Source organism: Trachemys scripta, chromosome 11, assembly GCF_013100865.1.
Source record: "Trachemys scripta elegans isolate TJP31775 chromosome 11, CAS_Tse_1.0, whole genome shotgun sequence".
Lineage (NCBI taxonomy): Eukaryota > Metazoa > Chordata > Testudines > Emydidae > Trachemys > Trachemys scripta.
In genome coordinates this window covers 1,401,305-1,413,509 of record NC_048308.1, presented here as the reverse complement: position 1 = coordinate 1,413,509, position 12,205 = coordinate 1,401,305, and the positions used below count along the sequence as shown (strand labels likewise).

General features: G+C 60.9%; 1 protein-coding gene across 1 annotated transcript; it reads right to left on the bottom strand.

The window, feature by feature from the left end:
* Positions 1–3,671: 3,671 nt before the first annotated feature.
* Positions 3,672–11,887, bottom strand: AAMP (angio associated migratory cell protein). The gene is made up of 12 exons (XM_034786000.1): positions 11,694–11,887; positions 11,414–11,490; positions 11,165–11,320; positions 9,666–9,785; positions 9,180–9,319; positions 7,835–7,979; positions 7,450–7,533; positions 6,846–6,961; positions 5,977–6,071; positions 5,341–5,431; positions 4,627–4,781; positions 3,672–4,028 (listed from the first exon to the last, which is right to left on the bottom strand). Exons 1-12 carry the CDS (start codon positions 11,885–11,887, stop codon positions 3,953–3,955), a joined length of 1,449 nt encoding a protein of 482 aa, XP_034641891.1. The 3' UTR covers positions 3,672–3,952.
* Positions 11,888–12,205: the final 318 nt, after the last annotated feature.

Below are 12,205 nucleotides of genomic sequence, written 5' to 3'. Positions count from 1 at the left end.
GCACTGCTACAGACTAGGGACCGAGTGGCTAGGCAGCAGTTTTGCAGAAAAGGACCTGGGGATTACAGTGGAGGAGAAGCTGGATATGAGTCGACAGTGTGCTCTTGTTGCCAAGAAGGCTAACGGCATTTTGGGCTGTATAAGTAGGGGCATTGCCAGCAGATTGAGGGACGTGATCATTCTCCTCTATTCGGCACTGGTGAGGCCTCATCTGGAGTACTGTGTCCAGTTTTGGGCCCCACACTACAAGAAGGATGTGGAAAAATTGGAAAGAGTCCAGCGGGGGGGCAACAAAAAATGATTAGGGGGCTGGAGCACATGACTTATGAGGAGAGGCTGAGGGAACTGGGATTGTTTAGTCTGCAGAAGAGAAGAGTGAGGGGGGATTTGATAGCTGCTTTCAACTACCTGACAGGGGGTTCCAAAGGGGATGGATCTAGACTGTTCTCAGTAGTGGCAGGTGACAGAACAAGGAGCAATGGTCTCAAGTTGCAGAGGGGGGGGTCCAGGTTGGATATTAGGAAACACTATTTCACTAGGAGGGTGGTGAAGCACTGGAATGCGTTACCTAGGGAGGTGGTGGAATCTCCTTCCTTAGAGGTTTTTGAGGCCCGGCTTGACAAAGCCCTGGCTGGGATGATTTAGTTAGGGATTGGTCCTGCTTTGAGCAGGGGGTTGGACTAGATACCTCCTGAGGTCCCGTCCAACCCTGAGATTCTATGATTCTGTGATTCTCTACATTCTGCAGGTGTCCATGGCCAGGCCAGGGCATCCAGAGATTGCACGCTGCCTGTAGCACACCCTGCCCGTCCCCACCACACCCTTCCTTCCTGCCTGGGCTGAGATAAGTTTGCCTCAGTGTGCAACAGAACGTGCACAAGCGCATTACCAGACCCGGGCACCCCACCCCCCGGCACCACGCCCGCCTCCAGCCACCAAAGCTGCGTAAAGGAGAGAGGGGACGTTAAAAGGGTGCAGGATAAATTAAGAAAATGCAACGGGCCAGGGGGGGCCCAAGGAATCATCAGTTTGCATTTCGCTAGCATCTCTCCTCAGGAGATCCCAAAGCGCTTTAGCCAGCAGGTAGTTAAGGCCCACCGCCCTGTGTATTATCCCCCCTTTTATAGATGGGGAAACTGAGGCACAGGGGGGCATGACTCACCCAGAAGTCATTGGCAGAGCTGGGAACAGAACCCAGGAATCTGAATGTCCAGGCCTCTGAAGGGGAGGAGGCAGCCGCAGGACAGAAGCAAACTGCAAAGAGCCTGGCCAGATCAGAAGCCCTGGGGCTGCAGGCAGCGAGGGGGACCAGAGCCCTCATGAGCGCAAAGCCCTGATGCCAAGACCCTCCCAACTCCCCAGAGCCAGCTTCTTGGGCTGGGCAAGGGCGGCAGGGAGCCTGCTATCCACCCCTCCCTGTACAGCCTCCAGGGGAACAGACACTGTCTGCCCTCTCTGGTTCCTGCATGGAGCGGGCCAGCAGGGACACTAGCAACACTTGCCTGCCTTCTGGGGCAATGTGTGTGTGCGTGTGTGGGGGGAAAATCACCTCCCTTCCAGGGTGGGGAGGAAAAGTCATCACAATGGCTGGGCCACACAGTCCCTTCTCCATCATCTTCACCTCCCCCAGGCTTGGCATTCTCCCCCTCTTCCCAGCAGATCGGCTCCCCTCCGAGCACAACCCCCGGCCCTTGCTGGCCTGACTCCACAAGGGGTCCTCCCTCCCCCAGTGTTTGGTTTGGTTCCGGAAGTCCCTGCTGCCCCAGAGAGAAGCAATGGCCAAGAGACCCCCCCCCCTTCCCCCAAAGCCATGCTGGGTGTGACCCTGACGCTCAGCCAGCCCCACGTCTGCCCCCTTGGCCCTCGCCCTGCCAGCCCTCCTGCCACACAAGAGGAAGGACGGACCAGCGGCCAGGGAGCCTGCCTGGCACTCTGGAGAGCTGGGTTCAATTCCCCACTCTGCCCGGGTGACAGTGGCCATGTGACTGGACTGCGGTGCCTCAGCTCCCCTCTGTACAGTGGAGACAGCCCCAACCTATCTCAAGGGGATAAATACATTAGCAATTGTGCAGTGGTCACGGGGCCCCTGAGACGTACCTTGGACCCAGATACAGCAGGAGGGTTTGAGGGAGCCCCTCGGGGGTTGGCGCTGCTCTCCGGAGACCCACAAAGGTTTCTCTTTGCTACCTTCGAGGCTTTATTCTGATGCTTCCCTGCAACGGGCCTGGGATTCGAACCCTGGGGCTGGGATCGGCCAGAGGGGCTGTGACAAAGTTGGACTGTTCTTAATAAGAACAGGAGAACTTGTGGCACCTTAGAGACTAACACATTTATTAGAGCATAAACTTTCATGGACTACAGCCCACTTCTTCGGATGCAGCGGGCTGTAGTCCACGAAAGCTTATGCTCTAATAAATTTGTTAGTCTCTAAGGTGCCACAAGTACTCCTGTTCTTTTTGCGGATACAGACTAACAGGGCTGCTACTCTGAAACCTGTTCTTAATGTTTCTTCTGAATACTGTGTGGGTGCCTCAGTTTCCCCTATGCATTTCTTAAGTCTCTAGGTGGTGGGGAAAGGCCAGTGTGCATAAATCCCTGACACTCTGTCTCCCTGGCAACAAATGGCCAGGGCCCCTTCCCCCCCTGCAAGGAAATAGCTAAAGGTGAACAAAGAGATCAGGTGACCTCCTGGCCTGGGAAAGAGACAAAGCCCAGAGAAGGAGGGGCTGGAGGGGTTTTCAGAGTTGGAGCTGGCTGGGGACGAGGAGTGAGGGCAGACGTGGGTGTTTGGCTCTCTGAACCCCATAATGGACCCGGCCGAGGGGTCCCGTTCGCCACCGTACCTACAAGCTCTGTTTTAGACTGTGTTCCTGTCATCTAATAAACCTCTGTGTTACTGGCTGGCTGAGAGTCACGTCTGACTGCGAAGTGGGGGTGCAGAACCCTGTGGCTTCCCCAGGACCCCGCCGGGGCGGACTCGCTGTGGGAAGCACACGGAGGGGCATATACTGAATGCTCCCAGGAGAGACCCAGGAAGGTGAAGCCCCGTGAGCATCTTGCCCTGAAGACAGTCTGCTCCGAGGGAGAGGAGGCTCCCAGAGTCCTGACTGGCTTTGTGGGGAGCAGTTCTGGAGCATCGCCCGCAGACTCTGGGACAGGGGGCAGAGCCCCAAACGACTGCCTTTCAGCGCGTGGCCGAGATCCCAGGGCTGCAGCCTGCCCAGAGAAGCCCAAACCAGGTCCAGCATGGCAGCGGGCAGGAACCAACCGGCATGGCAGGGAGCCAGCGATTGGCACAGACAAGAGGGAGCCCGATGGGGCCCCACAGAGAACTGCTGGGACACAGGGCCTTTGGAGGGGAGAGAAGACAGAGGATTCCCACAGCGAAGACAATTTAGGGGAATCAGTTCCCCATGGGGCACCCCCACAGCTCCTTACCCCAACCTCTCATCAGCACTTCCCAGGAGCAGCCACATGCAAGGAAGAGGGGGGCAGATCCGTTTCTCATTTCCCCCCAGCTGCCCCCTCCCTGTAGCCCCACAGGATCCGCCCATAGCCGCACCCAGCACATTCCCCCCCCCCGGGCCTAGATCCCAAAGAAGGGTCTGGTGCAACTGGCGGGAGCCGCTCGGATGCCCTGGCTGACGCAGGAGACGTTGGAACAGACGGGATCCGGTACGTGAAATAATTTATATAATTAAAACATTTCATAGAAAACCCTGGGATTAGCCCTAAAACTAAACAGGGCGGAGATGGCCAAGCGATAGCTATGAACCACTTTATGCGAAAAGGATCGGGGTCCCCCGTGCAGTACGCGACAGCCTCCCACCCCCCTCGAGTTCCAGCCGTGGATCGCTCCACCTCACTTTGCTGCTGGGTTTATTTCCCCCCCCATCCCACAATGCACTGCTCTCAGCTCCCACAACGCTCCGCTCCCCTCCAGGCGCCAATGCTAACGATCTGGGCGCTGCACGCAGAACACTTTGGCTTGGTGATCCCCGGACGTTGTCACCACTATGGACGCGTCCCTGGGAAAGAGACGGGAGATCGGGTTAGAGGGGACCGGGGGAAAAAGGGCAGAGCCCCCCAGCCGCCGCCCACCAGCCTTGGGTCTGGAAAGCGACAGAGAGACAGGCTATTCCAGTCTAGCCTTTGCTCCCCTCAGCTCTGCCAGTGCCCCTCAGTCCCAACCCACAGCGCACCCCTGCCTCCACCCTCCCAGTTCGGCCCATGCTCCCTTTCCTCCAGATCCGAGCTGCGCAGCTCAACTCTTCCACTTCCCGAACCCCCCACCACCACTCAAGAGCATTTGCTGCCCCTTCCGAAGCCTCAAGAGGCAGAGACCTGCTCTCAGCCCGGCCTAACAAAGCCCCCTTCTTAATGCAACACACCCCCCGAGTCTGATCACATCCAGCGCCACCGTTCTCGAGCCGGCTGGGGCAGGACAGCTCACGCTTTCTGAGCGCAAAGCTCGCAGCCTTTACGTACGTAGGAGCCAACTCCCCACCACCACCACACGCCAGCCCTGTGTCCACAGCCAGCCGAACGGGCACACGGAGCGGGGGCTGTGCCCGCTGCAGCGTGAGGGCCGCAGCACCGCAGGCAGAGCCCGCCGCGGCCACTCACTTGTTGACGGCGAAGTCCAGGATTTCGGCCGAATGGCCCCGATATTCGCTGATCATCTTCCCGGAGCGAGCGTCCCACAAGCGCACGGCCCCGTCCAGGCTGCAGGTGTAGACCACGGCCGAGCTGTCCTCCCACAGCAGCTGCACGATCCCCGACTGTGGGCACGGAAATCAGCGAGCGCACCGGCAGGCCGCCCGGGGCCACCTAGCGACCCCAATCCCCCCGGACAAGGGCACGGGGCTGGCTTGCCCAGTCTGGCGGCAGACGTGGGACCTCCACCCCACAAGGGACGTGGCGCCTGGCTAAGGGGCGGGCACGGGCAGCTGTCTTGACGCACTACAGGGACGTTACGATCACTGGTCAGACCCCACAAACCCTGCTTTTCTGGCTGGGGGCTGGGACCCAGTCCAAGGCTAGGCCCAAGCCAAGGGGGCTCAGTGATGGTCCCTGGGCAGAGATGGCAGCAGTGTCTAGGGGTTAGCGACAGCCATGATGGAGTGAGGATTTATATGGGGATCAGCCAGGAGCCATGCTAGGAGCTGCCTGCCCCCGCCCTGGGCCAGGGGGGCAGCCCCAGGCCCGCTGATTGGGAGAAGAGCACGCCCCCCGAGCAGATCTGAGTGATCCCAGAGCTCTCTGGGGCAGCCCGGGGTCTCCAGGGGCCACAGCTCAGCGCCTCACCCCCAGAGCGCCACCTAGTGCCCGGTCCCTTACCTCGTGCTGACACCTCTGCCTCAGGCTTTGCGTGGAGATGTCGTAAATGGCCAAGGTCCCGTCCAGGTAGCCCACGGCTGCCAGCGGCATCCTGCCCCGGGAAGAGAGGGGGAGCGTGAGAGGCGGGGCACGGTGGCCCCCCGACCTCCCAGAGCAGCACCTCTTAGCCAGCGAGAGACAGAAGGAAGTCAAAGGAGGGAGGGAGGGGCTGGTTTACCTGCCAGACCCCCTCTTAGGAGCAAAGGGGGGTGGATTTCGAAGGAACTGGCCCCCCTGCTTTGCTGGCCGAGCAACCTGGGGAGGGAAAGGGGGGGAGCGAGGCTTCTTTGGTCAGTCCCCAGCAAAACAGATAACATGACTCCTTGGATTTGTTACCAATAGGGATGGCGGGGTGGGGGAGGGGGAATCCAGGTTGGGGGTGGGGAGAACGGCCCCCAGCCTCCCCAGGACGTGAATGCCAAGCAGCACTGGGACCCTCACAGACCCCCACCCCCCCATGCCAAATCAGCACCTCCCCACCCTCCCTCCCTCCCTTTCTTGATGCAGCTGCTGGGGTCTCCTCTGCCCACGGCTCTCCCCCAGCGCCCAGGCCCAGCCCCGGAGAATCAGCCTGTCGCCCACCCGGCCTGCACTCACACATTGCAGAAGCCCAGGGACTCGACCGAGTTGGATTCGGCCTCCCCCGCCGGAGGCTTTGAGGCTGCACTTTCCATCTTAAACACACAGACCACCTGGGCAGAGAGGAGACACCCCCCATCAGAGCCAGTCGGGCGGGGCCCTGGGAGCCAATCCAGCGTCCCCTCCCCCCAGCAAAGGATGGGAGGGTTGGGATCCAACATGCCCCTGAAGGATTGGGGGATGGGCAGCTCTGAACCTGGGACCCACTGGATCCACTAGGTCCCTAGGAAAACTAACGCCAGTGGGGATCCAACCTGGGACCTCAAAGCAGGAGGCTCTGCCGCCCGAGCTAAGACACCCAGGGCACCTGGAGATGGCTGAGCCTGCTACAGCCTCAGCCAAGCCCGTCACTCTGCGGGCACCACCCCCGCCCCAGAGTGGGGGCCCTGCAAACCCAGCCCAGGCCACCCCCCTTCCCCAGGGACCGCGGAGGGGTCCCCAGCAGCACCCAGAGACAAGAGCCCGACTGGGCCAGGAGAGCAAGAGATCCCGCTCGCCGCCTCCAGCCACTGGCAGCCCTCAACGCCAGGAACCGCGAGGACAGTGCGGTGCCTTGGCCTAGAGCCCTCTCTGCTGGCAGATCCATGCCACTGCAGGTACCACCCGGAGCAGGCGGGCGCAGAGATCAGTGGTCCGACGGAGGCTGAGTGAGACCAGGCCGGGGCAGACCAGCCCGCTCTCCCAGAGCTGCGGGGCCGTGAAGTCAGAGCAGGCTGTTAACCCAGCCCTTTCCCCAGCTTCGGCCTTCGAGCAGCAAACCTCCCAGGCCTGCCCGCTCAGGGCCCCACGGGCCGCCACCCAGCCCCAGGGCAGTGCGAGGGCCTCACCTTGCCGGTGGCGGAGTTCACCAGCTTGGCGTGACAATCCACGGACCCGGTCATGACCAGGCTGCCATCTTTATTGCTGGTCACGCACGTCAAGGGGCCCTGATGCCCGTCCTGACCTGAGGAAAGGTCACAGCCAACGGGAGGTCAGACACGGCCTGGGAGATCTCAGAGCCCAACGCACAGCAGCTGTCCCACCAGTTCACGCCAGCTCCGCTGATGCTCCCCAATCCTGACCAACGGCTCCTGCTGCGAGGAGCCGGGCCCCCTCCCGCCAGCATGCAGGTCTGCCAACGCCCCTCAGCTGAGGGAGCCAACGCGCCCAGTTCTGCAGAGACCTGCCCTGGACTAGACTCTGGTGCATCGGAACCGCTCTCCCTGTACGGACGGACTGCCCCAGTCTCTGAGGAGACAGCCCCACACCCCTCTGACGGGCATTACCCGAGTCCAAGAACAGGGGCCGGTGGACCCAGCCATCCCCCACCCCGCCCCGTGTTCCTTTGGTGCAGACCCTTGGAAAACAGAGACGCTTATAGGAACCCAAAGCCACGCCAGCGCTCTGCCCTTCCTAGCTCCCAACGGACAGGGGGAATTAACCCTTCCGTACCTTTAAGAACGTGGAGCGAGCTACCCTGCTTCAGGTCCCAGATCCGCACCGTCCCGTCTTCATAGCCAACCACCACTCTCTTCCCTGGACGAAGAGATGCACAAGAGCTGCTTATGAGACCCTTTCCCCCGTCCCCGCCCCATCCTTCCCACTCCCAGGCTGCCCCCTGCATGCCAAGGGACCCAGGCCCCTTTCCCGGGGGCAAAATCCACGCAGGGCTCGGTGACTCCTGCCCTGACAGCTCCTGCTGGCTGAGGGACTGGCCGAGACGGATTAGTCGGGGGGGGGAGGGGGTGCCCAGAGAGAGTCAGTGGCCGTGCCGTAACGACTGGCAGGGCTGCACCACGGCCCAGTTTCCCTTCCCCGCCCTCTCCTCGCCTCTCACCGTCAGGAAGGACCCTGCCGCAGGTGGCCGGGCAGCTCGGCCCCTGGAAGGTCTTGCACTCGCCGCTGGGAATCTTCCACATCCAGGAGTTCCCATCAGCTGTGCCCGCCAGCAGGACGTGGGCCTGAGGGTGCCACTCCATCCACTGGGGAAAGAGGGAGATAGACGGGGGGGGGGGGGATGCTGAAGAGCAGAGAACAGTCGGACCTGTGGGAGGCCTGGCTCAGCCACAAGAGGGTCCACCAGTGGGGCCCACAGAAGGGAATCCAGGCTGGACACTTGGGCTCCCTCTAGAGCTGGCTCCATACCACCTCCCCGCCGGCGGGCACACGAGCAGGGAGAGGTGTGCAGTCACCCCCAGGGACGCTGCCCCACTATCCAGAGAAGTAAGAGGTTCAAGGCCAAACTTTGGGCAGCACGGCCTAGTGATCAGAGCACAGGACTTCTCTCCAGGCTCTCCCTCTGACTGGGTGACCTTACACCAGTCACTGCCCCTCCATGACTCAGTTTCCCCCTGCTGTACACGCACTTTCAGCTCTTTGGATGAACTACACAATACACCGTGAGTTGCAAGCGCCCAGCTCCCTACCTAAAGGGGCACCATCAAGACAGAAGCAGCATTCGGGATACAAATCGGCCTCACCAGCGTCAGTTACACCAGCTAACTAGAAATGGTTTCAAAATCCAGTTCGCTTCTCCCCACTGAACTGGGCCTGGTCTACACTACAGAATTTGACTGGTAAAATCTGCCTAATTTCAGCACAACTTCACAAGTCCACACAAAGTTTTGAGTCCTGTTGGTAACAGCCGGACTTCCCCTCGGTGAAATTAAGAAGAGGAAGAAGAAACACACAAGGGAGGACGTGTTCTCTGATCTTTTCATCCAAGGTTCACATACGGGAGGAAAGACCAGGAGCTACATAGAGAAATCCACCCATCCTGCCGCTCCTGAGACAGCCAACAGATGCTACAAAGCTTTCTGCAGCAAAACTCCCCGAGGCTGCCAACCCATCAGCCACTGCACCGCCTGGGCTATTCTATGTTCCCAGGGCCTGCCCCATACACCCCCCACCCCCTCCGGCCAAGGAGCCACCATAGCATGCTGCATTGTCCTTTCCAGTGGAAAAAGTCAGGAGATCTGTTCAGCCTGGGAGATAGAAACTAGACTTATCAGTTTCACTTCCTGGAGAAAGTTCCCAGGCACCAGCCTGTGGGCTCCTGACAATCCAGGCTGAGGTTCTAGGCGGTCTCTTAAAAAAGGAGCCTCCCCGCCCCCTCGCTTTTTCCCTAGAGTGGGGTCTGGGCTCCAGATTCCATTAGCGACGCCCCTTTAATTCCCTCTCACCTCCAAGTCACCCACTTCGAACGACCAGATCTCTTCCTTCGTGTCCACCTGCCACACTTTGACCAGTCCGCTCATGTCCCCCGTGGCCACAAACTTGGAGTCGTGGCTGAAACCTGCGCAGGTGACGGAGTCCTTGTGACCTGAAGAGACAGCAATGGGGAAGCAGGGGATAGTGATTTAGCCAGCCTTGGTTAGCTGCTGCGGTTAAGACCGATAACTCAAGCCAAGCACTGAAGATTATCCACAGCAGAAGGTTGGCTCCAGCAGTTGCTGGCCATTAGATTTATCTGTACAGCTCGTCAACCCTAAAGAGCCCAGCTCTCTCTCTTTTCCATCCACCACGATAATGCAGCTCTCTCTGGGGTGGAACACAGCAGCTGTTTAACACCGCACAGTAACACCCCCAAAGGGAGCATGCCACAACCACCAGGAACCGAAGCAGAACCTCCCATATGCCAGAGAACGGTCCAACTCTGCGCACCTCACCTGAGCATTCAAAGAGGCGTTCTCCATCACTCAGACGCCATACGAAGGCCTTGTCGTCCTCCCCGCCCGTCACTGCCAGGGTGTTGGTTGTGGGATCGAGGCTCACGCAGAAAACGGAGGCTTCATGGGACAGAATAGCGTCAATAACTATCACCAACCGAACGAACGTGGAATGCCGGCCGACTTCCCAACTCAAGCGCAGACAGGCTCAGTTACAGATCGGGAGCATTCCATGCCCATTAACCCCCAAGATGCAGGACAGGAGCTGGTCGACTGGGGTGTAGATGGTGTTAGACAAACGTGGCTACACCAGCATGGGCCACGGCGCAAGGCAAGGGAGGGGCTGACCTAGCAGGCTAGGAGCAGGGATACCAGGCTAGATGGTGGCTGTCTCAGGTGCTGATTGGTCGCTTTGGCTTTTGGCGAGTGGCGTGGCAGCACTTTGGTCCAGGATTGCCCCGCCCTTCTGCGAGCTCCCACCTGTCAGTCAGTCGGGCCCCAGCCTTGATGGAGAAGCGCCTGCTCCTATGATCAGCCAGCAGCTAGTCCAGGGGTGGGCAAACTTTTTGGCCCGAGGGCCTCATCGGGGTTCCAAACCTGTATGGAGGGCTGGGTAGGGAAGGCTGTGCCTCCCCAAACCCTAACCCTATCTGTCCTGTCCCACTTCCCGCCCCCTGACTGCCCCCCTCAGAACTCCCGACCCAGCCAATCCCCCCCTACTCCTTGTCCCCTGACTGCCCCCTTGGGACCCCATCCCCTAACAACCCCGCTGCTCCCTGACTGCCACGACCCCCATCCACACGACAGCCCCCCTGGAACCCCACCCCCTATCCAACCCCCCCTCTACAGCCCCTTTCGGGATGCGACCCTGCAAACATGGGCGGGGAACTCCGGAGGAGCCGGGGCAGCCGCGCAGCCGGGGAGAAGCGGCGCTTTGAAGGGGAAACCACCGCTTCTCTCCGGCCGGCCGCCCGGTGCCCCTCCTGAGTCCTCCGCCCGCACCACCCGCCTGCTCCCCTGGGGCTGCAGGTGAGCCTCCCTCCCTGCTCTCCCCTGCCCTCGCAGTGTGGGGGACAGCAGGGGCGGGGCTGGGGGCTGGCCTCCCCGGACAGGAGCTCAAGGGCCGGGCAGGACGGGCCCGCGGGCTGGATGTTGCCCGCGGGCCGTAGTTTGCCCACCTCTGAGCTAGTCACTGGGCAGCAATTGAAGGCTCGGTCCCTCCAGGGGGAAGTCCCAGGAATATCTTGTCTGAACACATGGGCCAGGGGCCAAGCCAGCTCTTGGAGGGAACTCAGCTGACCAAGGCCTGCCCCATTTTCCCTGATGGGGTGCAGAGATCACCCCTCAACCTGGTAGGGCCAACCCACCCGGCAAGATCCCCTCCAGCCCACGCGTAGCTGGAGCAGCTGAGCTGGGAGAAAGCGTCAGTGAACACCAGGACAGGAGACAATACAGGTGCGTTGGCACTACAGCGATGCCCACCCCTGCCCCCAGCTTACCCGAGTGCTCAGAGAACGTGACCTCGCTGTCATCCTGGGCCTCCATGCCATCCTCCACACCCTCATCTTCCTCCTCCGTCTCCCAGGCCTGCTCCTCAACCCCTTCGACAGCCTCCTCGTCAAAATCCACATCGTCCATCTCATTGGCCAGGTCGTCTGCGGGGACAAAGCCGGGGAACGTAAGCACCGGAGGTGTGGGGGGGGTCTCATTCTGCCCCCCTCCCACCCCAGCTCACGCACATTGCTCACAGAAAGGGCCAGATGAGAAGATTTCCCTGGGAGGCAGGGGCTGGTGTAGGCAGAGTCCGGCTCCACCGGGCAGAGGCCTCCCTCAGTGCACTTCAAGCCAGTTCCCCTGCCTCCCTGCCGGACAGTAGGGTTTTCAGTACCAGGCCGCACCCATTCACTGCGGCCCTCTGAACAGAGCGGACGCCCAGGAGGAGGCAGGGGCCTGGGCCTCGTTGTGAATGCTACTACTGGGGCCCTCTAGGCCCTAGTCACTAGTGACCGGAAGTCCCCCGTTCCCCACAGCAAGCCAGTGGCCTGCATGTCACGAGCTGATCTCAGTCCACTCAATGCAGGACAAACATCCACGCCATAAAACCCAGCATCGTCGCAGCTGGGCCCCGGGTTGGCAGCTTCAGCAAAGAGGCCAAGGACAGAACAGGCCACAGAGCCCGATCGCCCCTCTGGGCCCCAGGGAGAGGGCGTCCCATGAGCCATTCTGCAGGGGGTGTCCTGCTGCTGCTCGTCGTGTCGTGCTGCAGTGCAGGCAAGGGACAGAGGGTTCAAGCTGCTCCCGTGGGACCCTCCAGCACCAGGAGAAGGAGCCGCTCCAGGGATGGACAGGCAGGATCCGCTTGGGCGGCAGAGCTAGGGGAAGGGGCCGCGTTGCAGACGGGCCAGCAGCGGGCCCAAGACTCCCCACTGCTCCCACTCCCAGCTCCCCTGATCTGACGTGGGTGGTGGGAAGCTCCTGGCCCCAGAGACTCAGGGGCGAGGGGCACCCACAGCAACCCCCCAACCTGGGACAGGGCCACC